We start from the raw sequence: 25729 nt of genomic DNA on the forward strand, positions 1-25729 counted from the left end.
ACCGTCGTCTCTCTCTCTCTCTATCTCTCTCTCTCTCTCTTTTTCTCTTTCATTATATTTTTAAGCAATGGACAAAATAGAAAAAGCTGTGATTCTACTGACGTTACTGAGTAAGTACTGTGTTGTGTATTTAATTTGTAATTATTATGATTTTTACACTTGAGTAGACAGACATACATTGTCAAACTGCAACAAATTAAGATTTTATGATAAATTATCTGATAATGAAATTGTTTATATACTCGCTGACAGTAAAAGAAAGATCAACTTCAATTGTACAAGATAAGACTTGCAGATAATGTACTGTATTATGATGTTTCCTACTTCTCCATCACAATAAATAAAAATTAAAATAAATAAATAAATGAAAAAGATTTTCTTGTTTTAAGCATAAACCTAATGAAGCTATAAACCTTTTGCTTCTCAAATGTATCTATTTTAAGCATTTTCTTAATTGTTTATTGGAATAAAATATTTTTATTATTTAATAGTAATTATTATTATTATTATAATAAAATAGTCTCCTATGGAAAACATTAAGAGATCACTTCAAAACCTTGTTTTTTTTATAAAAAAGACTTGAAATTGATATAAAAATATGAATTTTTATGTCAATAATATATCAAATAAATATGAAAAATATATAAAAAATATTTTAAATTAACAATATTGAATGAGAAATATTATCAGAATTAAAAAAAATAAAACAAATATTATCATGACAATCCCATATCATGTTCAAACATCATGTTTTTATTGGTAAACAAAATAACGATATGAGCAATTCCATGCAAATGTCAATCTTGACATGAAAAAGAATAAAGTTTTCACCAAAATAGAGAAACCGTTTCTACATTTTTTGTGTAAGCAAGTATTTTACAAATTTTAAAAATACTCATAAATGTATCTGTCAGTTTTTCAAACTATTATATTTAATTTGCCAAAATCACACAAGTAGCAATTTCACATCCGTCACATTCATAACGGAAAAGTGTCACATCCATAACGACACTTTTTTTTCTCATAAATGCAAAAATGTCAAATAAAATAAAATCAATCATTTTTGTTCTATAGTGAGCCGACTGTTTGATTAGTATTGTTTCTTTTGGGTTGTGCAGTTTAATTGACAGAATTTCTACAAAGTATGTTGTATACTGTAAACTCGCAAATATTTTTTGTCACATTCATAACGCATGTTTATTTTCCTCATTTAAAGTATAAAAAATGTTTACAGATTGATATTTTTCTGATCCCATAACTCTGTGGTTAGTTGCTCTGGAAAATATAAATAAGCAGATGTGTCAATATAATGGTAAGGTATACTTTCTATGTGAATTTATGTTTTGAATTTTTACTACAAATGTCACATCCATAACGCTGGAATTGCTCATAAATTTTTAACTATATTATAATTATAATATAATAACACTTTTTTTACTGAAAAATAAAACAACAATATTTCATTTATTCGTGTATTAATGCTTTTTTTTATCCAAATTCATGAATAGTTCAGTCCATATTGAATAAGTGTAAGTTTATGAGGGTGTGTTTGGGTTGAAGTCTAAAAAGGGTTGAGTTCTCACTTCAGCTTATCAGTAGTGTTTGAAATATTCCGACTTACTCCAGGTCAAAGGAAAGATTAACCAATGTCAGATTTCCTTTAATAAGCATGTAAATGCATTATGCAGAACTACCTTAAAGTACATCTCAAGTTCAATCTAAGAATGTGAATATTTTCTGCAGGTTTGTGTATTGCTCACTCTCTGGGTTTTAATGTGGGGACTAAAGACGCCACGATCTTCTCAGGATCTGCAGCACAAGAGTTTGGATACACTGTACAACAGTTAAGCACTGATCAAGGAAAATGGTAAGATGTTTCACATCACAGTTATTCTCTAAAAAAGAGGTTTCCAGTATAACAATAATGTCTGTGATGTCTATTTGTAGAAGTGTCAGATGATAATGCATCAAGGCACACAGTCATAGTTTATACACAGGTTTTACAGCGGTGAATATGAGACAAATGCAGTTTTGATAATGACTAGTTACTGTCAGGAAATACCAGGAAATTGTTTTGTTTGTTTGTTTACATCTGGGTGGAGAGACGTGTATACATTGTCAAACAGCTACAAAAATGTCATGATAATGATCTGATACTAAATAGGACATGCTCATTTTTAGTAAAATATATAAAACTTTTTGTGTCTTGAACAAAGTTTATTTTCCTACACCTTTACAAAACGTTTTTTACATTTACATTTAATCATTTAGCAAAATAAAAGAGGATAAAAGAAGCACTGCAAATTATCAGAAAGCAGCAGTATGCTAAATACAATGTTAAGTCTAAAATATTCATTCATTTTTCTTTGGCTTAGTCCCTTTAGTCATCAGGGCTTGCCACAGCGGAATGAACCGCCAACTTATCCAGCATATATTTTACACAGTGTATGCCCTTCCAGCTGCAACCCAGTACTGGGAAACATCCATACACACTCATTTAGTTTATTCAATTCACCTATGGGGCATGTCTTTGGACTGTGGGGGAGCACCCGGAGGAAACCCAATATGGGGAGAACATTCAAACTCCACACAGAAATGGCAACTGGCCCAGCTGGGACTCGAACCAGCGACCTTCTTGCTGTGAGGTGACAGTGCTAACCACTAAGCCACCATGTCACTATAAGTCTAAATTAGTTATTTAAAAAAATCTCAGAGCATACAGAGAGGAGAGAGACTCACCAGAATTCCACAATGTTCTCTAAGAAGTATGGGGTGCTTATAAGAACGTGTCTGGTGCATATGAAGAAAAAATGTGTTTGTCACCTACAGGTGCTTTGTCAATCTCACTCACCTGCGTGAAGCACACTAAGAATTACATGATGTATTACCAGAAACATAGTGTTGATAAAACATGTCTGATTCATATGCAGAGGAGAAACGTTATAGTCATCATGGCATATTTCTGCATCTGCGGCTGTAAGGGCATCCGCCCTGTCTTTGACGTGTAAACACTTCTTCCTTTTTAAAACTCCCAAGCTGTGTTCTTTCTGATACCACTGTGTCTACGCAGGTTTTAAAACTGCACATCTATCTATCTATCTATCTATCTATCTATCTATCTATCTATCTATCTATCTGTCTGTCTGTCTGTCTGTCTGTCTGTCTGTCTGTCTGTCTGTCTGTCTGTCTGTCTGTCTGTCTGTCTGTCTGTCTGTCTGTCTGTCTGTCTGTCTGTCTGTCTGTCTTGTTGGAATATTTTAACTAATTCCATGCATGTTCATTAAAAAAGGTCAGAAAAGGTTTTTCTTCAAGGTTTGCAGTTTTTCTCAGTTGCTTTGGTGCATATTTCACAACACTATTTACATTTGCACAACATTTAATGCATTTCTCAAAACAGTGATTTGTGCACATCACAGTAGCAGTTTCTCATTCCTCCCAACAAATTGCAGATGCTTTTGGACATGTATCAATTGCTTTCATACAACTCTCTGATGTTATAACATTATCATTTGCTGATGTCATGTCAGTTTATGTATGTTGTAAATAAGCGTGTGTTTATTCTTTTGCACAATGCTGTGAATAAATTAGAATTGCAAAGAGCAAATGCAGTAAAAATGTGAAACATACATATTCAGTGTCTTGTGCTCAGATATCTCACTAAATGCAGTGATGTCTTATTTTACTGTAGTTTTCAAATGGCTGTGCAAATAGTATATAGTGCTGTCTTGAGCATTTTCAGGAAATGACACCAAATTCAGATTTTTTTGCATTGGAAAAAATGTACAGAGTAAACTGTCATAATGAAAACAGAACAAAGCCGTTTGACTATCTTGTTCATAAACAATGGTGTCAGGACTTTTCATCTTGATGACACTGACACTTTATGACATGAATACCTGCTTTTGAGCAATGAGCTATCCATTTTGAGCAAGTGACGCGCTTTTGCAGGTTATCAACTAGGTTTTGCAGTTTGTGCTTATGGTTTTGAGAAATGCATTAACTGTTGTGCAAATGTAAATAGTGTTGTGAGAAATGCACCAAAGCCACTGAGAAAAACTGTAATATTAGCAATTTATTGGAGACAAATGAATAATTCGATTCACAGAATTCTGGTATCCTCAATACAATGCAAATGTTACATTCAGGAGGTGTGCAACCGTTTTCCTTTCCTTACTTCAATTTATATAGGCAACTGATATTAACAGGTGAAGGTACGTGCAATTCGTCACTTGTCAGTCATTCTCCAGTCCTCGCACCCATATGCTTCCTTTTTGTCTACAAATTCTCTGAACAACATTAAGAAGCACAAGACTTGCGGGTACTGTTCACAGTTTTAACACATTTCTGCTGCCAGGAAGTTTCGCTGCAAAGCTCAAGTTGATTTTAGACAGCTTCATCTACTTCTGATTTACAGTATAATTTTATAATACCCTAACATAATTTTGTATGCAGTGTGTTTGCATTATTTCTTTGCATTTATAGATCTTTTCTATTATTTCTCTGCAGGTTATTGGTTGGTTCTCCCTGGAGTGGATTCCCTCAAAACAGAAAAGGAGACCTTTATAAGTGTGACATTGGTGATCCCAGAAACCCCTGCCAGAAACTAAACTTTCAGGGTAGGTCTAAATTTCTCCTAATGCACTTATTACTTACAAAAAAGTGTTATGTGCTACCATGGATGACAAATTAATATAATTCATGAGTTTTATATTATGATGTCTGTCATTTGTCATAAAAATACACACGTGTCTTCATAGATTCTGTCATCATTGATGGTGTGCAAAGTATCAACACCAACACGAGTCTGGGTCTGACTCTCATTCCTGTGAAAAAACGATTTATGGTAAGTTTGTAGTATCACCGTGTCGCCATCAGAGGGCTCATCATTCCTCTTCTAAAACATTTATTCAAGGGTTGTCATGTAGAGGAAAACCTGTTATGGAGTAAACAGTACGTCTTGTAAATTGAAGAGGGATTTTTTACGATCAGTTTCAACTAGTGCGCTCATACAATTGGTCACCCAATAATAATAAATTATAAGTTAATTGCATCCAAAAAATACATTTGTATTAGCATAATGTCTACTCACTGTGTATGAATATTGTACATACTGTGTGAAAAAAGTGAGAGATTTTAAAAAGTGATTTACTTTTTAAAAAAAGTTCACGTAACTTATTTTTTTTATAATTTTACAAATAATTCATTTACTTAATGATTTGAAGGCAACGGGGTGTACTCACTTTTTCAGCTTATCGCTTTTTATAGTGTATGTAAATGAAAAATATACAAAATACAAAAAAATACAAAACCAAAATATTGACATATTACATCATACATGTTTGCATTTACATGCTTACAAGCTTTGAAGTTCAGGTCACACTTTATGTTGATGGTTCATTTGTTAAATTTAAGTTACATTGCATCTACATGCCAACTAATTCTCATTAGATTATAAGTAGAGCGTTAGGTTGGGGTTAAGGTAGGGGCTAGGGTTGACATGCAAAGTTTCTTATAGTCAGTTAAATGTCTGTTGAAGGAGCAGTTTCAACAGATATTAAGCAGACAGTCTACTAATACTCAAATGTTAAATACTCAAGTGTTACCAAAAATTTTTTTCAGTTTAACTGATGCAGGTTGAGATGACTAGAAATGTTTATTTAATTCAACTTAAAAATGTGAAGCAGCAATTTTCTTTTACAGTGAATAACTAAAGTATACTCTATGTTTAGCTTTAGAATGGATGTTAGGTTTATTTGCATGCAATTATGCATAATTAATTGTAATTACTATAAGTAACCTTTAGGGCTCTATTTTAACGATCTAGGTCTAAAGCGCTGAACTAAGTGTGGCGATCAGATAGTAATGAAGGGGGCGGGGGGTTGGTGGGTGGATGGGTGTTGCACAATCGCAAAGTGAAGAAGGGGGGATGGTGTTGCGCAATAGCAAAGTGAAGTGCGGGGTGCTTGAGGTGGGGGTGCGATCACAAAGTGAAGAGCGGGGGGGGGGGGATTTGGGGGTTGCGTGATCGCAAAGTGAAGAGGGGGGGGTTGGGGAGGGTTGTTGGGGTGGTTAGTGGCGAATGCAAAGTATGAAGGTGGGGGATGGGGGGGGGGGGGGGGGGGGGGGGGGGTTGGGGGGGGGGTTGTTCTTCAAGCAAGTATCCATTATACAAAAGCAAATTGTCATGAATAAACTAAAAAAAAAGACTCCTCCTCTTCACCATTTCTGTTTGTTGTCAAAACTGATACTGAGTATGTTAATCATGCCCAAAATCTCAAAATCACATAATCTGAGAGTTTAACTGAAAACAAACAGGAAGTACATTTTCAGATTTCAATTACAGATTTGAAGGGCAAACATTTTTTTCAAAATAATGACATTCACAGATGAATTGTTCACTATAAAACTGGCAATGTGAGCTAACAAAATCCTATGGTTAGTTTTGATTTCATTTGTACATTAAAATAAAACTTTAAAAGTGTTTCTCATATTTTGTATACATTTGAAGTCGATCATCACCTTTCATCAAAATTGTAGAACAATTGTAGGACAATTTTGAAATTACTGACTACTACTAATTATTCATTAGGTACTACTGCTTTTTTATTAATTAATTTTTTTTTTAGATAAATGAGTACCAGATGCTCCTCTATGTCTGTAGTGGTTTTGGCCCTGGATTATTTATTAACTTTTTTTAAATCATGATTTCAGATGTGTGGTCCTCTGTGGGCTCAGCGCTGTGGAAGTCAGTACTTTTACCCAGGTGTCTGTGCTGAAGTGACCCAACGCTTTACCCTCAAGTCAGCCTTTTCACCTGCTATTCAAAGTATGTCTTATTTTTGTATTATCAGCAACATACTGTACTGTTTTGTAGGTTAAATTACTAATTTCTTTATCTTAATCTGACATTTCCCTTCAGCTTGTGGTGGGCCAATGGATGTTGCCATTGTTTTAGACGGATCTAACAGTATTTACCCCTGGTCTGATGTTAGAAAATTTCTTTTAAACCTTTTGGAAAACCTTGATATTGGACCAGATCAAACTCGAGTAAGTATGCTTAAAAAATGTTTTAGTTAACCAATATGTTTTAGTTAAATGTTACATTTTTATTCTTTCTCAATAGATCCCAAGTGTTATTTAATGGAGATACTTTTTTCAACACATTTTTAAACATAATATTTGTAATATCTAATTTCTAATAACTTATTACTTTTGTCTTTGTTATAATGGTAGTCATTTTGCAAAATACTAGGTTAATTAGGCACATTTTTGATAGTTCTGTAGCCAACTGAAAAAATATATAATTATAGAATTTCTTAAATAGGCTAATAATATTGACATACATTTTTTGACTCAAATTAAAACACTTTCTCCAAAATAAAAGAATGCAAGTATAAATGAAATACTGTAAAAATGATCTTGCTTTGTCAAACATCACTTAATATAATACAAATTCCACAGGACATCTAATAAATTTGTCTTCAAGTGTGTTTGTGTTTGTGTGTGTAGTTGTTACAAAGCAAATTGTAAAGATTTAAAGTGAAAAAAAAATTGTGTTTTGTTCGAATTATTGTTACACTGAATGCTATTTAAGTGTGTTTTCTGTAAATCATTGGTAAAATGTTTATCTCAGAACAATGTGTTTGAAATGCCTTCTCCTCTTTGACCCATTATTTTATTTGAACTTTGTTTATTTTCCAGGTCAGTATTATGCAGTATTCAGAGGATTTGTCTTTTCTTTACCATTTTAGCTCTGATCAAAATAGGCAGAAAGTTCTTTCAGCGGCTTCTGATATTGACCAAAAAACTGGTCAAGAAACCAATACATTTGCAGCACTCGACAAAGCAAGGTACCCTACACCACAACAAACTATTACAATTAATACATATATAGTTTGCATGTTTCCCAGTGATAATATGCAGCTGAAAGGGCATCTGCTGCATAAAACATATGCTGGATAAGTTGGCGGTTCATTCTGCTGTGGCGACCCCTGATTAATAAAGGGACTAAGCCGGAAAGAAAATGAATGAATGAATAGTTTGCATGTTCTCCCTGTGTTGGCGTGGTTTTCCTCCAGGTGCTCCGGTTTCCCCCACAGTCCAAAGACATGCGGTACAGGTGAATTGAATAAACTAAATTGGCCCTAGTGTATGTGTGTGGATGAGTGTGTGTGGATGTTTCCCAGTACTGGGTTGCAGCTGGAAGGGCATACATTGTGTAAAACATATGCTGGATAAGTTGGCGGTTCGTTCTGCGGTGGTAACCTCGGAAGGAAAATGAATAAATGGATGAATAAATATATTTCAGTGCTAAATGTTTTTGTACAAAATTGGTTACATCTTCAGAGAACAGGCTTTCCTACCTGAAAACGGTGGACGTCCGGGTGCCACTAAGGTGCTGGTAGTGGTGACAGATGGAGAATCTGCTGATGGGTATAGAGGTCAAGAGGTCATTAAGAAACTTGACAGAGATGGCATCATCCGCTTTGGAATTGCTGTGAGTCAGAGATCTGCATGAAAATTGCAACACATTAAATGATTATTTACATAAAATTTGAGAGAAAACATTATGTAAAATGAAATGAAATGATTTACTATAGAACACAAACAATTTTACGCATGCGTTACAGCATTGTTTCCAATTCCATGGTAAAGTGCTTTATTTTATCCAATGCAGAAAACTTATTTCTTTTAATTGTGTTTTAAATTAATTTATTTTATTTTGTTTTAAAAGTTTCGTTCAATCAAAAATAAAAGTTCTGTGATCATTTACTCATCCATATGTCATTCCAAACACTTATTAATGACTGTTATTAAGTGAAGTTTCACAAACTAATTTCGAGAGGAGCACGTGATATGATTGACTACAGCTGACCCTCATTGCTAATCATTAGCTAGCCTATCAGATCATTCTAAAACTACTATAAATATCCTGCCTAAACTTCATTCCTTATCTTCGTTTTTGGAAAACCCCCCCATCCTTCCCTTCTCCCTCCTCCTCTTTCATGATCGGGCAACACGGTGGCTCAGTGGTTAGCACTGCTGCCTCGCAGTAAGAAGGCCACAGGTTCAAGTTCTAATTGAGCCAGTCGGCACTCCCTGCGTGGAGTTTGCATGTTCTCCCTGTGTTTGCGTGGGTTTTCTCCGGGTCCTCCGGTTTCCTCCCACAGTCTAAAAACATGTACATAAGTGAATCGTAATATAGTCACAAGCACTTAATGCATACATAGCAAAGGGGGCACTCGAGAAACTCCTGATCTCGTATCCCTCCAAATGCTCATTGACCAGGCGGACCCCTTGGGCTCATCTATCTGCGAGCTCAGGGTTCTCTCCCGGGACAGCATGCCAAACCTGCTATCATAGTTGAGCATCATCTAAGTGTGAACTCTTGAATCTTCAGTAGACAAATCAACAGCCAATAAATCCCAAATGTTCCAAAAAATTTAGAAAATTCTGGACAGAAAACACAGTTCATTACTTGTTTAGTCAATGATGTTTTTAAAAATTGTATATATTCAAAAAGTATTGAAAAGTATTGAAAGTCAACAATAGCATTGTTTACAGTATTCAAAATTTTGGGTTGCAAAGATTTTGTTTTTTTTAAGTATCGTTGACTTTTATCATCAAGGACACATTAAGTTAATCAAAATGACAGTAAATGTGTTTATAATGCTAAAAAATATTACTATTTGAGGAACATAAATCTAGCATATTTCACTAAAAACCTAATTTGGGCTCCAAAGATGGATAAAAGTCGTACGGGTTTGGAATGACATGAATGCGAGTAAATAATGACATCCTGTTGGGGTGAACCCTTTATTTTTCGAATGAACTAGATTTGACAAATCTTGTACTGTACATAACAGAATCTAATTACATTTTGAATTTAATTTACGATTTCACACAGATTCTGAAGGAAAGTGCCAATATTCAAAAATTTGTTGAGGAGATTGAACTGATTGCTAGCACTCCAACAGAAAACTACATGTTTAATGTGTCGTCAGAAGGAGCTCTCATCGACATCACAGCAACTCTGGGTGAAAGAATCTTTAACATTGAAGGTAAATCATATGAATTTTACTAATGCCAAATGCCTCTTTTATTCAATAAAAGCTGCTCACATTTTTTTTTAAAAATACAACTTTAAATCAGGTTTGTCATATAAATATTATCATGTTTGATTTGAGGAACCGGTCAAGGCCAGGAATTCCAATTAGAGATGTCTCAAGTCGGATTCAGCGCACATCACACCTATAAAAAGGTAACGATAATCTTTTTCAGAACTATTCATTTTAACAAGTAATGTGACTGCCCAGCAAACAATTTTAGGTTCTAAAAATGTTCCAGTTAAGATATTTACTATTATTATTTTTAATGTTCTTAAAATGTTCAAAACATCCATATATTAATGCTATTTTTGGTTATTTGCTGCACCCATTTCGAATGTTTTCACTCGATTGAATGGGCGTTATCAGTGATTATCAGCTGATAGATATGGGCCAGCAGGGCCCTTCTGCACCTACTGGTAGGCTCAGAAGGCTGTTATCATCCATCCACGTGGTTAATCAGCTATACTAATAGAGAAGACTCCAGATCCAGATCTGGTTTTACATTACTGTGACGGTTGGGTTTAGGGTAAATAAAATACAATTATGGGAAATTTAATAAATAATATAAATCATTTTTGTTAACTTCCAGCCACAGCCATATGTGATTTATAGCTGATTAACCATATCGATGGATGATAACAGCCTTCTCTATCAGTAGGCCAAGAAGGCCCCTACTGGCCCATATCTATCAGCTGATAACCACTGATAACGCCTATTCAATTGAGTGATAACATTCGAATCGTCTGTTTAATGCTATTCTAAATGTTTCAACATTTCAGACTCATGTTACATTAATGTTCTCTAAATGTTTTTAAAACATTATCAGAACATTCCATCAACGTTATATTAATGGTATGTTTCACTAACGTTCTCTGCATGTTATAAAAACATTATTGTGGAAAGCGTTTAAAACATCACATTTTTTAGATGTTATATGAATGTTATAAGAACATTATTAAATGTTTTCATCTTATACTAACATTCTAGAAAATTAGAAAATTCCATAAACATTTCGTTCACAAGATTCAAGCTACATTCCAAAAATCTTCCAATAGCATTATTTTAATAACACTATGTGCTTACATTTACAGTAATCCATTTTTAGAGAACATTACTTAATGTTCTAAGAATGATCCCTGGTAGGTGGGTAATCTCCAATGTACCATACTGAGTTACAAGAAATTAAGAAGCTGCCATTTTATCCTTCAGAATGAGATTATGCTTGGTGCTGTTGGTGCATATGGATGGACTGGGACAATTGTCCATCAAACAGCTGATAAATCACAAATTTTCCCCAAAAATGCTTTTGAGAAAGTCTTGGATGACAGAAACCACAGTTCATTACTCGGTGAGTAAGTGTTGTGTCAGAAATAAAACGATAGAATTGAAAATGAAGATTTTTTTCACCATCAATAGCAAGGTTAAATGTGTTTATGTTTACAATACTTCAAAATTCTACAAACAATAATTTCAATTCTTCTCATTTTGATTATTTCACACATTCAGGCTACTCTGTGAGCTCTGTGACTGACGGCTCGTCTGAGTATTATGTGGCCGGTGCTCCTCGTGCCGTTCACAGAGGACAGGTTGTAGTTTACAGCATTAACAGCCAGAAACAGGCCGTCGTCATAGACTCTCAGAGAGGAGATCAGGTACGCTTGACCTTTAATGACCTTCAGCTTCATTAAACTGTGAAATGTAATGACATTTATCAGTGTGGTGTCCGTCGTTTGCAGATCGGCTCTTATTTTGGCAGTGTTCTCTGTTCTGTGGATGTGGACGCTGACGGTGTAACAGATCTGCTGCTGGTCGGAGCTCCAATGTACATGAGCGAGGAGAAAACTGAAACCGGACGAGTCTACATGTTCACCATTAACAAGGTGAGACGGATTTACTGTCCGTGATATTTACATAATCTTCAGTTCAAGGCAGATCCTAAAAGTTTCACCTCATGTTGTTCTCAGGGCATTTTAAGCAAGCAGGGGATTTTAGAAGGTCCCTCTGTATTTGAGAATGCTCGGTTTGGGATGACTATCATTGCTGTCCCAGATCTCAACCTGGATGGCTTCAGTGATGTGGTGGTTGGAGCACCAATGGAGGCCAATGGCCAAGGTGCCATTTACATCTACTATGGAGACAGAAAAAGCATCAGAACGCAGAGCTCACAGGTAGAATTTTAATTTCTCTGATAAAATGACTATTATGAATTTAAAGGATGTCAAACAGGTTGCTAGTTTGGCATTCTAATGTTAAAATTACTTAATTTCAAATATTTAAATATAATTTAATAGTTTATTCAATATGAAACACATATAGAACTGATGATAAGTAGAGAACAATTTAAAATGTCCTCCATTTTAAAATATTGACACACACATGAAACATATACTGTGTCAAGACCAAAAAATCTTGTCTTAAAGGTGGCATAAAAAGAAAATCTGGATATACCTAAGCATAGCTTGATAATCGAAGTACAATAGATGTTAATGATTAACAGTGAACCTCAATCATCATTGTTTCGTCATTCTCATTTATATCCTGTGAGTGTAAAATCCCCTTTCACAATCCCTGGTGAAAAATAGACCAATTTATCTAGTTATCCAAGCTTATTAAACTTACTATGTATGTGGGACTCTCATTCTGAAAAAAAAATTTATAATTTGACCTTTTTTGACAAGTCAAGGTTATTTAAAGCTGTAAAATGTTAATGACTTTGTGGTGTGACTTCCCACCTGTTACATTCCTATTTTTCCTATGTCTTAAATCATGGACGCTGTCATTATCCATTTTACTGAATGAGCCTTTTGTTTTTTCTGTCTTGTTTTCTGCAGAGAATACTTGGAACAAAGCTGGACCCAAAAATGCGTTTCTTTGGACGCTCTTTAGATAGTCGTGAAGACATGAACAGAGACTCCATCCCTGATATTTCAGTCGGAGGTGAAGGGAAAGTAGTGCAGCTCTGGTGAGAGTCTAGTGTTGCTGTTTAACTGGATATACTTACTTACACCAAGGGTCATTTATATCCAAGTTGATATTTAGCCACACCATATTGTATTGATTCGTAACATCTAGTTTTAATGAGGTGGGTTGTCAGCCCAACGCTCAACCCCCAACCTGGAGAACCTGGACATACGCACATACACTACAGACAACTTAGCTTACCCAATTCACCTACAGCACATGTCTTTTGACTGTGGGGAAAACTGGAGCACCCGGAGGAAACTCACACGTTAACTGGGTATAGTTCACTTAAAAAAGATTTGCTGTAAATTTATTCACTCTCAGTGCACATTTTTCTTCAGCAGAACATTAAAAATGTGTTTTAGCTGAAACTGTGGCTCTTGGTGATTCATAAAATTCAAGAATTAAAAGCTTTGAGATAAAAAAAACAACATAAAACACACAGGCAAAACAAAATTAGTACCTCCAAATGATACATTGAGGTCTTTTATAAAGTGAATCAATCAGTCAAGAAACGGAACATTATTTCAATTATTACTTATATTATCCAAACTTGCTTGGTTTTGGGTCTTGTGGAGCTGTGTATCGATGGATTCGCTCTTCAGCATAGGTCTCAAACTGGATTCATGGAGGGTCGCAGCTCTGCACAGTTTTGCTCCAACCCTCAACAAACACAGCTGATCCAACTAATCAAGGTCTACAAGATTACTAGAGACTATTAAGCAGGTGTGAGTTGGAGGTGGTTGCAGAGCTGCAGCTCTCCAAGAATTGAGTTTGACACCACTTCTCTTTAGTGTTTGGACTTTCAGCAGCGAAAATTAAACCACACTGAAATGAACTAAACTGAAATTAAATTCTGAAAACTGGACGGAAACAGTTTCAATGTACTAGACCGTCTATGTACTTTTAATCTACATTGTAAAAGCGCTGTAGAATTTAATGAAATTTATAATCCAAAGAGAACAAGCTTCTTGTAGCATAATGACATTTATCAAATTTGTATGTTGCAAATAATGTTCAAGCTCTTTCACTGACCAATCATTTTGTTTCTTCAATGTACCCTCAAGAAGGCATTCATTTTGTTTACCTGTAGATTTTTAGACTCTCAAAGTACAACCAGCTGTTGACTTGCATTTTATGGTTATTTTCACCAAGAATCATGGTTTGAGCTTAAAATCATCTTTAATGTTCTGCAAAAAAAAAAATCACATCTTGGAAGTGCTGGATGTGAGTGAGTTTTAATTTTGGGGTGAAATATCCCTTTACTAATTTATTTATTGAGACTGTGGGGTTTATGTAGTATTTGCCAATCTCAGGTCAAGAGGAATTGCATCAGTCTCCGCAAGAGTCTCCTTCTACCCAGAGAAGGTCAGCATTGTTAATAAACCTTGTCTATTTGGAGGAAAAATGGTGCCGTGTGTCACTGCCAAAGTTTGTTTTAGGTCCACATTTAGACCCACAGCTTTGGATAAAGTAGGTAAGCCTGTCTCTGGTGAGTTTTTTTTTATCTTCTATATGTTAAAAAATCCCAGTAGAAGTAATTGGAAATGCTGTTTTTAAGATATCAAGTACAGCCTGATGCTGGATGCCGACCTGCAGTCATCAAGAGTCACTTCGAGAGCACAGTTTGAAAACAAAGACCGAACTATTCAAAAAGAAGTCAGCATCTTTGACAAAGAGACTTGTGTGGATCATATTTTTTATGTGCAGGTCAGTTTTTTGCCACTTAAGTTTTATGCTGTCATAATAATTGTATTCCACTGTTTGCTCACTGTACCCCAGTCTTAGTTTATTTAAATGATTGAACAATTCTTTTTTCTACCTGGTTTGACAGGAGACTCCGGATTTTATTAGTCCACTTGCTTTGCGTGTCAACATCAGTTCACAAGATACAGACAACGGTCCAGTCCTGGATGCATTTCTGCCCAGAGCATGGGAATTTTTTGTAAGATTCTTTCAACGTTTAAAGGTGCAATAATGGATTGTCCTTAAAAAGATTTTTGTTCTGCTGGTTGGAAGTCTTTTCAAATCCTGATCATTAAATTAAATGGTCCAAATGTATTTGTATGTATTTTAATGTTCTGTGGAAGATGTAGGACCAAGAAAAGTTCATCCAATCAAATATTCAGTCCGAACATAATAGATTGTCCTACTTGCCTGTCAAAAAGTGTAATTGCTTACCTCGTACAGCTTCAGCACCTTATCAATGAAGTACAGACAGTGATTGAAAACAACATGAACCTACCTTGTTTTTAAGCTTAGGGTTGTAATTACTAACCGTACTATACAATTTTGGTGACATGGTGGTGCAGTGGTTAGCACTGTCACCTCACAGCAAGAAGGTCACTGGTTCGAGCCCCAGCTGGGTCAGTTGGTGTTTCTGTGTAGAGTTTGCAGGTTCTCCGGTTTCCCCACAGTCCAAAGACATGCGGTACAGGTGAATTGAATAAACTAAATTGGCTGTAGTGAGTGTGTGTGGATGTTTCCCAGTACTGGGTTGCAGCTGGAAGGGCATAAAATAAAAGCTTGGTGGTTCATTCCGCTGTGGCGACCCCTGATGAATAAAGGGACTACGCTGAAGGAAGATGAATGAATGAACTATACAATTTTCTCTCTGGTGAATGTTACATGGTAAAAGGACATTGTAGCTTTTTTTTGTTGCCTGCGGCTTTAAATGCAAATGAGCTGCTTTTCCCCGCCCACCATTCGCACATGCCTGATTGTTTCTCCCAATAGTATGTTCTTGCACAACTGGAGAGGCTGAAATGCATTTCTAGGATGGTATTTCTAGGACCCTTTTGTTCCTGATCTGTCGAGTAGATGGCTATTGGGTTTAGGATGAGGGGTGGAGTAGGGTAGGGCCATAGAGGGGTCTTAGAAATGTGGTGCTGCAATTGCAGCCTCTCCAGTTGTGCTCTGTTGCATCACGTCACATAAACAGCAGTTTCAGTGACAGAGACAGACACGAATGAAGCAGAAATTCAGTTTGAGTCAAATGGTATTGTAATGCTGTTGTCTAGTGCACATTTATGCCTTAAGGAGGCATGGCTTTGGATGGAGATTTGTATGTTGGGATGTAGGCTTTAGTGCTATCAGGCTAACGTTAGCATTTTCCAAGATTTCCTATTTCACCTTTAATTGAGGACATCAATGAATCTAATGTTCATTTTTTTAAGGTTTATAAAATTTTAAACTCTCATAAAAATGTATTTCTCTTTTCTCAGGTCCCTTTTGTAAAGGATTGTGGCTCTGATGATAAATGTACTTGTGACCTGAAGCTGACTGTGAAAGCTGTTAATGTGCCAAGGTAACTACACACGCTGCTCTATAATCAACACGAAGAGGCAGTTGACCCTAAAATGTATATAATCATTATTACATACAGAGTATATCATCATGACAGTACAGTGACAGTTAATGACTTTCAACAATAGTTAATCGACGTAAAGCTTAATTAAATAATTCAATGATAGGTTATATGAAAAAATGTAAATGACATAGTAATTAATAGTAATAGCACTAAAGTAAATAGTAATTCTAAAAAAAAGTCTGCAAAGTTTGTGTGAAATCTAAATTTACAATGACTACTTTACATGGATATCAGTAATCACATGATTTGCCTTAATCTGATAAAGAGGATAATTTGATTAAGGTGTTTACATTAGTTACTTTTTGAACGTTCCTTCCATGATCTTGTTTTACATGTTATAGCAAATAGTTCGATTAACGTCATTGCTATTCACGTTTCATGTAATGTCGGGCATTTAATTTAATTTTTTTAACTTTAACTGCAGTTCAGCAGTTTCACTTTCATTCAGGAACATTTCATTTATGCCCAACGTGACAAATTGAGGTATTGGCTGCACGTATAAAGTAAGGACTGGTGGAAGAGTGTTGCTTTAATGGAGTTTTATACCACAGAAAAAGAGAAAAAAACTCTGCATTTCATGATGCAGGTGTCTGTGGTCCTTTGCTGACTCAGTAGGTACAGAGAATAGTGTCAAACAGCTGTGTGTATGGAATATCCTGTCACAAAACGCAGTGAAAAGTCCTACATGATGGTAATTGTTTGTATTGCACTTCAATAATGTGACTAAAATTGGCATACTCCGCATATTTTAATTCAATTTCTTTTTAGTTTGATTATGACCTTAACCAGATTAAATTAACCAGAAATTGCTGTTTACATGGTAGACTCTTAATCAGAGTATTGTCCTACTTTAATTAAAATTAGATCATTGTGCCCATTTAAATTTATTTTGCTAACATACATGAATAGTTTTAAGGTAAACAATTAATCTGTCAAATTAAAAAAAAAAAACATAGTTGATTTTGGTTATCTTTAATCAAAGCTAACCATTTACTTCCACTCTGGAATGGCAATCTTTCTATAATTTGACTGCTTGTGGCGAAAAATGCTTGGCCACACCCCTCCAAACATGAAAGATGAGGAGCACACAATTAAAACCTGCACCCTTCTCAGCATTCCATTTTAGTTGGAAATACATCATCGTACTGAAATAAAAGTTTGCAGCAACATTTGGTTCACGCAGACTGTCAGACTGGTTTATGATACAGGATTTTACTGTCACTCATTCTGAAAACTTAGTCCTATCTACATTTCTGGAGATTGCGGATTATGTAGCCAGAACGTACGTATGGCTGCATTTCGACTTTAAAACAAATGCTACAGGGTGGTATGATGCCGCTCCTTTTCACACTTACCAGCTGACCGCTTACCTCCATATGGAGAGAAGTTGACCACGATGACGGTTCCACAAAGCAGGAAAGACAAAAACAGAAGCCAAAAAATAAAATAAACAAGTAAATAACAGGGTGAGAATGTGGTAAAAGAAGGAGGGTGGGTCAGTCATTCAGTCAGGTGATAGTCAATCGACTGCGGCCTCTGGTGGATTTATGCAAGAACAGCAAGCGTGAATGGCACTCGCAAGAGAAATTTGAGATCTGAAATTTCATACACACCGGCCTCTGGTGCATTCGCAAAAACAAATACTGCAAAAAATTGTACCTCCTGTGACGTATTTGGCACTCTCCAGAAATGTATATAGCTGTACATTTTCAGAATGAGCCTGGGTTGCCTTTAAGAGTTAACTTAGAATACCCAATACTACTATTATTACAGTAAATAACCAGAATCCTGACTTATTCAGAAAGTTGTTGCTTTTGTTGTGTTTTGCAGCTCGTCTTCACTTCTAGTCGGCCCTGACAGAAGAAGACTCCCCATCATGGTAACAGTAACCAACACAAAGGAAAATGCGTACAATACAAGAGTGTCGGCGAACTTCTCCAGTAACCTGTTCTACGCCTCTTTTACACCACCTGTATGGACACCATTTTCTGTTCTTATAATTTAGCTTTAGTTTGTGTATTATAAACTATATTTTTGAGTCTCTCTGTGTATGCTTGCAGGCAAACAACATTGAGGTGAAATGCACTTCAAAGACAGGTTCACTCGACTGCCAAGTTGCATATCCAACCCTGCTACCCGGCCAGACGGTATGAGAAAAATGTGTGTTATGTGTTTGAGAGCTTTTTTGTTATCTTGAATAATTTCTTGTCTCACAGGTAACATTCGAGATCAACTTTGACTTTAATCTGAATCAGCTACAGAAAAACGCTGTTGTGAACTTTGAAGCACAAAGGTAAAAATGCTGTTTTAGTACATTTCCTTCACAGTTTGTTTGGCTTGTGAATAACCCAGCCTGATGTTTTCCAGTGACAGCGAAGAGGAAGTGACTTCTGATAACAAGGTCCCCCTCTCCATTCCAGTCCAGTATGATGCCGAAATCATCCTCACCAGGTCAGAGGTCAAACTAATATTAGATACAGAATATTAGACAATATACATAATATTCAATTGAAAAGTTCTTTTAAATAGTAGTCATTTCACCATGTTGTTGTTGTACTGTATTTTTGAACAAATAAATGATATCTATCTAAATCTTTATACAATAAGCAATTCTCTATACAAGTATTAAATTATATTTCAGTACTTTCCCTTTGCCTCTTTTCATTGTTAATGCACACCAAAATTTTGAATTCTGAATGTTTTGTTTGTTTGTGTAACACGGGGAGTGACAGAGACAACTGAGGTTAGGATCCACGTGCAGGTTTATTTAAACTCAGGGAGGCAATGATCAACACAGGTGCAAACAGATGTATAAAGGCAGTCCAGAATCGTAGTTAAACACAAGCGAGAGGTCGGTAGACAAGGAGAAAGGGAAACCAGGCAAAGATCAAAACACGGCGGAACAAGACTAAGGGAAATGCGTTGTAATGTCACTTTACAGCTAACAAGACGCGGCAATGGAAGTGAGATTGTGTGTTGTTTAAATGGTGTCTGTAATCAGTCTACAAGCTGCAACAGCTGTGGGAGTCTAATCAGTGGAAATGAGGAAGCGTGTGTGTGTGAACGGAGTGCATGTATGAATATGTAGTCCATGAATGGCGGATTTGTAGTCCATGCGTGTTTGTGTGTGAGTTTGTTTGTTTTATTTGTATGTTTGTTTTTTTGCCAACAAGAAACCCCCTAGTAACACCTTAACAACCACATAGTAATGAACAGAAAACACCTTAGCAAAGGCTATATTTCAGAATTCAATTATAAAGAAAAACCTGTGTGTGAAAATTGTAGTCCCAGTTATTTTTTTGTTTATTTTTCAAGAGACATAAACTTGGATTTTTGCATGATTGGAGAAGAGGATCTAGTCAAAAATAAAGTATCAAATTTTGATGACATCGGCCGAGAATTCAACATAACATTAAGAGTGAGTCCAAAAATGTATATTTATTATTACTAAACATGAATATGTCTGAAGTTCCCTCTAGTGTTTGCTACAGTATGTAAATTATGTGACAGCAATTTGAAATATTGTCTTTCTGCAGGTTTCCACTGGAACCTTCCCAGTAAATCAGGCTCATCTGAGCGTCTCACTGCCCACCAAAACCAAGAATGGAGATCATTTACTATACTTGACTTCAGTCAAAACATCACCTGTAAATACAATGCTCTAGCAGCTATCATTACTGTACACTTTCATCATCAAACTGAACCAGCACATGATTTAGCCTGTGTTTCTGATGTTCAGGCTGCAAATGTGCGATGTGACGACAGTCAACTGATTGACCCTCTGAAGATCAGAGAGAAAACATACACGGCCAGCTTCACTAAACAGAGCTTCAGAGGAGCCACGGAACTGGTCAGTCTGTGTTTTATATAGACTATTTCAATGTGGTGATGTCATTGGCCCATGAACAATTTCTGCTTTTTGTTAAACTATTTCCTAACTATAACAAGAGGCAATTCAATTATAAATTGATATTAAAACAGCTGTCATAACATTATTTATCATTATGTTGGATTTTAGGAAGTTATGGAAATATATTTTAATAATTTTTATATTAAAAATATAAAACAGGAAATACGTTGGAACCATTGTTATTGTTTACATCCCTCAAAATGGTCTAAAATATAATATGTGTGTTCTTGCACCGGCAGCACACACTGTATAATATTTTTCAAAGGTTTGGTATGAGTATGCTGTTGTGGCCTATGATATATATAGAAACACAGATGGAATTGCAGTCATATAAATGGAATCTCATGTGTAATGTCACAGGATTTGACAAATTCTGGATGAATAAATCAAACATAGGGGTTTACTGTATGCAGCATATTGTAAGCAGAAGATACTTAAAGGGTTAGTTCACCCCAAATAAAAATTTGGTTATTTTATTTGAAAATCACCGTCATGTCATTCCAAACACACAAAAAAAAAATTTTGGAAAAATGTTAAACATCGACTTCCATCGTATTTGTTTTTTTCCTGCAATGGATGTCAAAGGTTTTCAACATTCTTCAAAGTATCTTCGTTTGTGTTCAACAGAAAAAAGAACTCAAATGTTTGAAGCCATTCAGGTGTGAATAAATAGTAACAGAATAAAATTTTTGGGGGGTGAACTGTCTTTTAAATGTGAATACTTATGGATTTCAAACATTCAAACAAACTTCTGTCACATTTTCATTATGGAGTATTGTTTTGAATTTAGAAAAAACAATGTATTTAAAACTTATTTTGGAAATTTTGAAAGGCTGCAACGTAGCAAAATGTGGAAAAAGTGAAGCACCCGGGTGCATTGTATTTCTGTCTGGCATCAAAAAATAAGAAACTTTCTATCTAAAACAGTTTCTAAAGTCATATTGGACAAGTAGTTTAAAAAAATCTGACCCCAAACTATTTAAAGCAAGTATAACACACTAATGTTTTCCTCCCCAGAACTGTAAATTATCTAAATGTGAACAGATGATTTGTCTCCTCAAAGATCTGGAGATGAAGAGCAGCTACTTTATAAACATCACTGCCAGAATCTGGAATGGCACATTTGCTTATGTAAGTGTCTCTTCATAAGTTTGATCTCTGTTCTCCATTCCTGTTATTTGTCCTGAGAAGATTCTCCATGTTTATCTCCTTCCAGGCAGATTTTCAGACAGTTTTACTGACTGGAAGCGCAGAAGTAGAAACATCTCAGCCTGATCTCATCGTGGTCATTCACAAACAACAGCAGGTCAGTTCCTGACCCTCTCTTTCAGTTGTGGTCAAGATAAGATCAGACCAGATTATAGCTTAGAGGCACTTTTCTGCTTGTCGAGGCTGGTTAAAGCTGCCAAGCATTTTGATGGTTGACCAGCATAGCTCTGGGTCCAGCATTTTGTGTTAGTCAGCAATTTTTTAAATGTTTTTCTATAAAATTTCAACTGTTTTAAAGAGACAGATGCTTGCCGTTTTTCTCTTGAAATATTGTTAATCTTAATATCTTGAATTCAGTCTAAAAATCATTGTCAAGTAGTTTTCCATAAAATAATAATAATAATAATAATAATAATAATAATAATAATAATAATAATAATAATAATAATAATAATAATAATAATAATAATAATGAGGTTAGTCATATTGTATTCTTGGGACTCTATTTTACTGAATGCTTTAGTTATGAATAAATAAACAATTTGTATTTGCTGGTATTAATAAATATTAAAAGTGACATTTAAGGACATATAATTTTTCAAAAAGCTCAAAAGATTTATCATTATTTTTTACTTAATTTGTGCTAATAAAAATTATTTAGTGTTCATGCTGCTTAATATTTTTTGTGGAAACCAAGATGCTACCATTGAAAAGAAACAAATAAATAGAAATGAATAATTTTACACACTAGATTTGCATATAAATGTTATTTAGAATTTTAAATGCGAAATAAAAAGAATAATTTCCACAAACAAAATATTAAGCAGATCATTTAAGAACTATTAATAATTAAGCACAATTAAGAATTAATAAAAATTTAGCAGGCAGCATATCAGAATGATTTCTAAAAGATCATGTGACGCCACAGAATAATGTCAAAGAAAAAAAAAAACAAGTTACATCAAATAATATTAATGCATCACTGTATTTTTGCTGTTCAAATAGAATACCAAAACCCTACAACCCAGTACTGGGAAACATCCATACACACTCATTCACACACATACACTATAGGCAATTTAGTTCAATTCAATTCACCTGCACCGCATGTCTTTGAACTGTGGGGGAAACCAGAGCACCCAGAGGAAAATCATGCGAACACGTGGAGAACATGCACACTCCACACAGAAATGCCGACTGACACAGCGAGGCGACAGTGCTATGTCCTTGTTTTTAAATATGAGCTGTAAAAATTTTTTAGACATTATCATGATATATTATTAATCTGCACTAGTAACTGAGGAAGCAGTTATTAAAATGATTTATGAACGATCACGTGACATCACAGAAATAAATTATATTGTAATCTTTGGTGAACAAAACATGTCTTTTTTTTTTTAAACATCTTCATAAAATAACAATTGCAAATACTGACATATTATTTACACATTTTGTCATTAAATATCAGTTTGTGTGTTTGTATCATATTACCATATCTGTTGTCATTGAGATCCTCATCATGAAAGGTTTAAAAACCCCTGGACTAATAACATTGCTGTATGATCAACAGATATCTAATCATTTCTTGCTCTGTTGCAGATCAAAATTAAAGTCGTTAAAGAAAAAGCAATTGGAGATATTCCTATAGGCATCATCATAGGAAGTGTTCTCGGCGGCCTGCTCCTATTTGCTCTGGTTACAGCGATCCTCTGGAAGGTTTGTGCTGTTTAACATAAATTACATTAACACCAGCTAATGCATGCTCTCATTTTTGTATTTTATTATCGTTTTTTTTTTTTTATATGAAATAAAAATTATAAATGCCAAGATTTGTATAAATGCACATTAAAAAGCATTTGTGCTTATTTGAGGAAGATCATTTTTATATGGTAAGAAGACATGCAATCAGTTAAATTCCTTATTGTACAACAATGTTTTTAAGTGACTTCTGCAAGCTCCGAGACCACAGTGATTTGCATGGTTGCAGAAATAGCTAAATTTATTAATATTAATTTATTGAAAATAGTGCTTTATTTGCATATTTTTCAAACAAGTTGAATCCACAATTTTGAATGTGGATTACATAATCAGACTCTAAAAATGTGGTACATGTAGTAAGATTATGCTATAATCAGAATTCAGTTGCTTTTTTATAGATTTCATTTTTTATAGAATTATTATTTTTTTAAATCTACTATGACCTCATTCCACTTGATGTAGCCACTCTATAGATTAATATTAATAGTAAACTTTATTTTTATATATCACCTTTAAAAGTAGCATCTCAAGAAAATTTACAGACATAAAATGTGCAGCAGTAAAAGACAGGATGAATGCAAACAAAATGTAATAATAAAAAAATATTAAAAACACATAAAATAATAATAGTAGTGATAGATCTCATACAAAAGTCAAATAAAATGAAATAAAAGCTACTCTAAAAAAGTAAGTTGTAAGATTCATGGATTCTGAACTGCGAATTTCGAGTTCCACAATTTAGGTGCCAATGAAGAGAATGCCCGGTCTCCCATAGATTTTAGCTGCATTGACTGAGCAGTTAAAGAGCATAAAACACGTCTATGGTGTATGGGATTAAATGCTCAGATAAATATTGTGGTTCTAGACCATTCGAGGCCTTGTACGCAGGCATGAGAATTTTAAAATCAATTTGAAAACTGACAGGAAGCCAGTGCAGATTTTTCTAAACGGGTTATGTGCTCTCTTGCACTGGTCCTATTCAGAATTCTGAAGCTGCTGAGTTTTGTACTAATTGTAACTTGTTTAGAGTAGCTTTTGGAGCCAACAAAGCTTAACAATAGTCAATACAGGTGTTCATTAACTTTTCAGCAACCTAAAATAGAAGCAAGGGACGCAGTGTTTCACAGATGAAAAAAATGGAAAGAATGGCCAAATATTTGTCATTTAAAATAATTTGCAATTCATTCTTCTGAATTCTTTACAAAAAAGAATAACAAAAAAGCAAGTTAGGGCAAAGTAATTTAAAAGTAATCCAAAAAGTAATCTGAATACTGTAAATAACCTAAAATAGGTAATCTAGATTACGATACTATGACATAGTTTGTAATCAAAAACAGACTAAAATTTGCACAAAGAAATGTTTGCTAAAAACAAAATCTTACTTCACTATTGGCATTTGATGCTAAAAAAGATCGCTACCATCTTACTGATACACTCAAAAATGACGTTTGCTGTTTGTTCAAACTACTTATTGAAAATAAGTTGAAACAACACAATTATTGGGATGTTTTGGGGGACAACTTAACTGTTTTATGTTAAATCCACTTAAATTTGTAAAAATTGATAACTATTGATCCTGAACAAAGCAAAGCAAAGCAAAATAAAATATGACACTGATGTTCCACCAGGTTGGCTTTTTCAAGAGAAAAGCATTGCCACAACAGGGGACTGAACAGGAGCAGGCTGAACAAGAGGGTCTGTGTGAGAATCCAGCATGAACAAGCCACTGTGAAAAATGATGTCACCTCGAAATGTACAGATAAATAACTGATATTCAGTTTGCCGCCGTTTAATTCCTGCTGGAGGTCTTGATGATATTTTTGTATTTTTTCACTGCAGTGGACTTGCTCGCTCTGGCTTCAGTCGTGTGCCGTTCTCAAAAGTATGAGAAAATGAGTTTCTACATGCATGAGAGACAGAGGAGAAGGGTGCAGTTTATGTCTCTGTCAGTTCCTGCTTTCTGAACAATCGCGTTGAGACTTGCTTCAGTATGCACAAAGTTCTCCAAAAAAGAATACAAAAGAAAAGATAAAGATTTTTTTAATAAATCTATTGCAGGTCTCTATTGCCCCTGTGTATTCGATGCAGACAAGTGAGTCTAGCTCACTGCACAAACTCAGTATGACACACACTGTGGTTTTAATGCCTCGATGTGAAATAATTATTATGAATGACTTTTACTGTTGTGATTGAAGTCCTGAGGGCAGATTAAATGATGTTTTTTTAAACATGTTTTTGTTGGCCAGTTTTTTTTCCCACTATTTGTGGTTATTGTGAAATTCTAAGCATATCTTAAAGAGATTGATAGGCTTTAAGGGAATTTCATAGCTTTATATGGTTGTTGTTTAACACAGCAATGTGCAGTATATAGTAAATAGTTGTTTAATCTCCTTCCACTTTTATAAATGCTTT

The 25729-nt window shown here is 34.8% G+C and overlaps 1 protein-coding gene across 2 annotated transcripts; it reads left to right on the top strand.

Annotated features, from left to right (window-relative positions):
* On the top strand, positions 1-25545 carry LOC130235773 (integrin alpha-2). Of its 2 annotated transcripts, XM_056466235.1 has the most exons (31): positions 1-110; positions 1744-1867; positions 4507-4616; positions 4758-4843; positions 6712-6826; positions 6920-7047; positions 7702-7850; positions 8347-8497; positions 9908-10061; positions 10188-10261; positions 11319-11457; positions 11616-11761; positions 11846-11989; positions 12074-12277; positions 12941-13071; positions 14387-14547; positions 14632-14780; positions 14905-15015; positions 16295-16377; positions 18271-18412; positions 18501-18587; positions 18657-18733; positions 18808-18891; positions 19756-19858; positions 19977-20087; positions 20180-20290; positions 21368-21481; positions 21567-21656; positions 23159-23275; positions 24946-25070; positions 25157-25545. In XM_056466235.1, exons 1-30 carry the CDS (start codon positions 68-70, stop codon positions 25033-25035), a joined length of 3528 nt encoding a protein of 1175 aa, XP_056322210.1. In that variant the 5' UTR covers positions 1-67; the 3' UTR covers positions 25036-25070; positions 25157-25545. The 2 variants fall into 2 exon arrangements, with proteins under 2 accessions (XP_056322210.1, XP_056322209.1); XM_056466234.1 differs by having other exon boundaries at positions 24946-25545.
* The last annotated feature ends 184 nt before the right edge of the window (positions 25546-25729 follow it).

This window comes from Danio aesculapii, chromosome 10 (assembly GCF_903798145.1).
Source record: "Danio aesculapii chromosome 10, fDanAes4.1, whole genome shotgun sequence".
In the NCBI taxonomy this organism is placed as follows: Eukaryota; Metazoa; Chordata; class Actinopteri; order Cypriniformes; family Danionidae; genus Danio; species Danio aesculapii.

Bases quoted from the DNA above. Each gene is read 5' to 3' on its own strand.
- LOC130235773 (XM_056466234.1), top strand. From the start codon at position 68: ATGGACAAAATAGAAAAAGCTGTGATTCTACTGACGTTACTGA. The intron at 10,262-11,318 runs GTAACGATAATC...TTTATCCTTCAG, and splicing joins CACATCACACCTATAAAAAG to AATGAGATTATGCTTGGTGC. The intron at 18,413-18,500 runs GTATGGACACCA...GTATGCTTGCAG, and splicing joins ACGCCTCTTTTACACCACCT to GCAAACAACATTGAGGTGAA.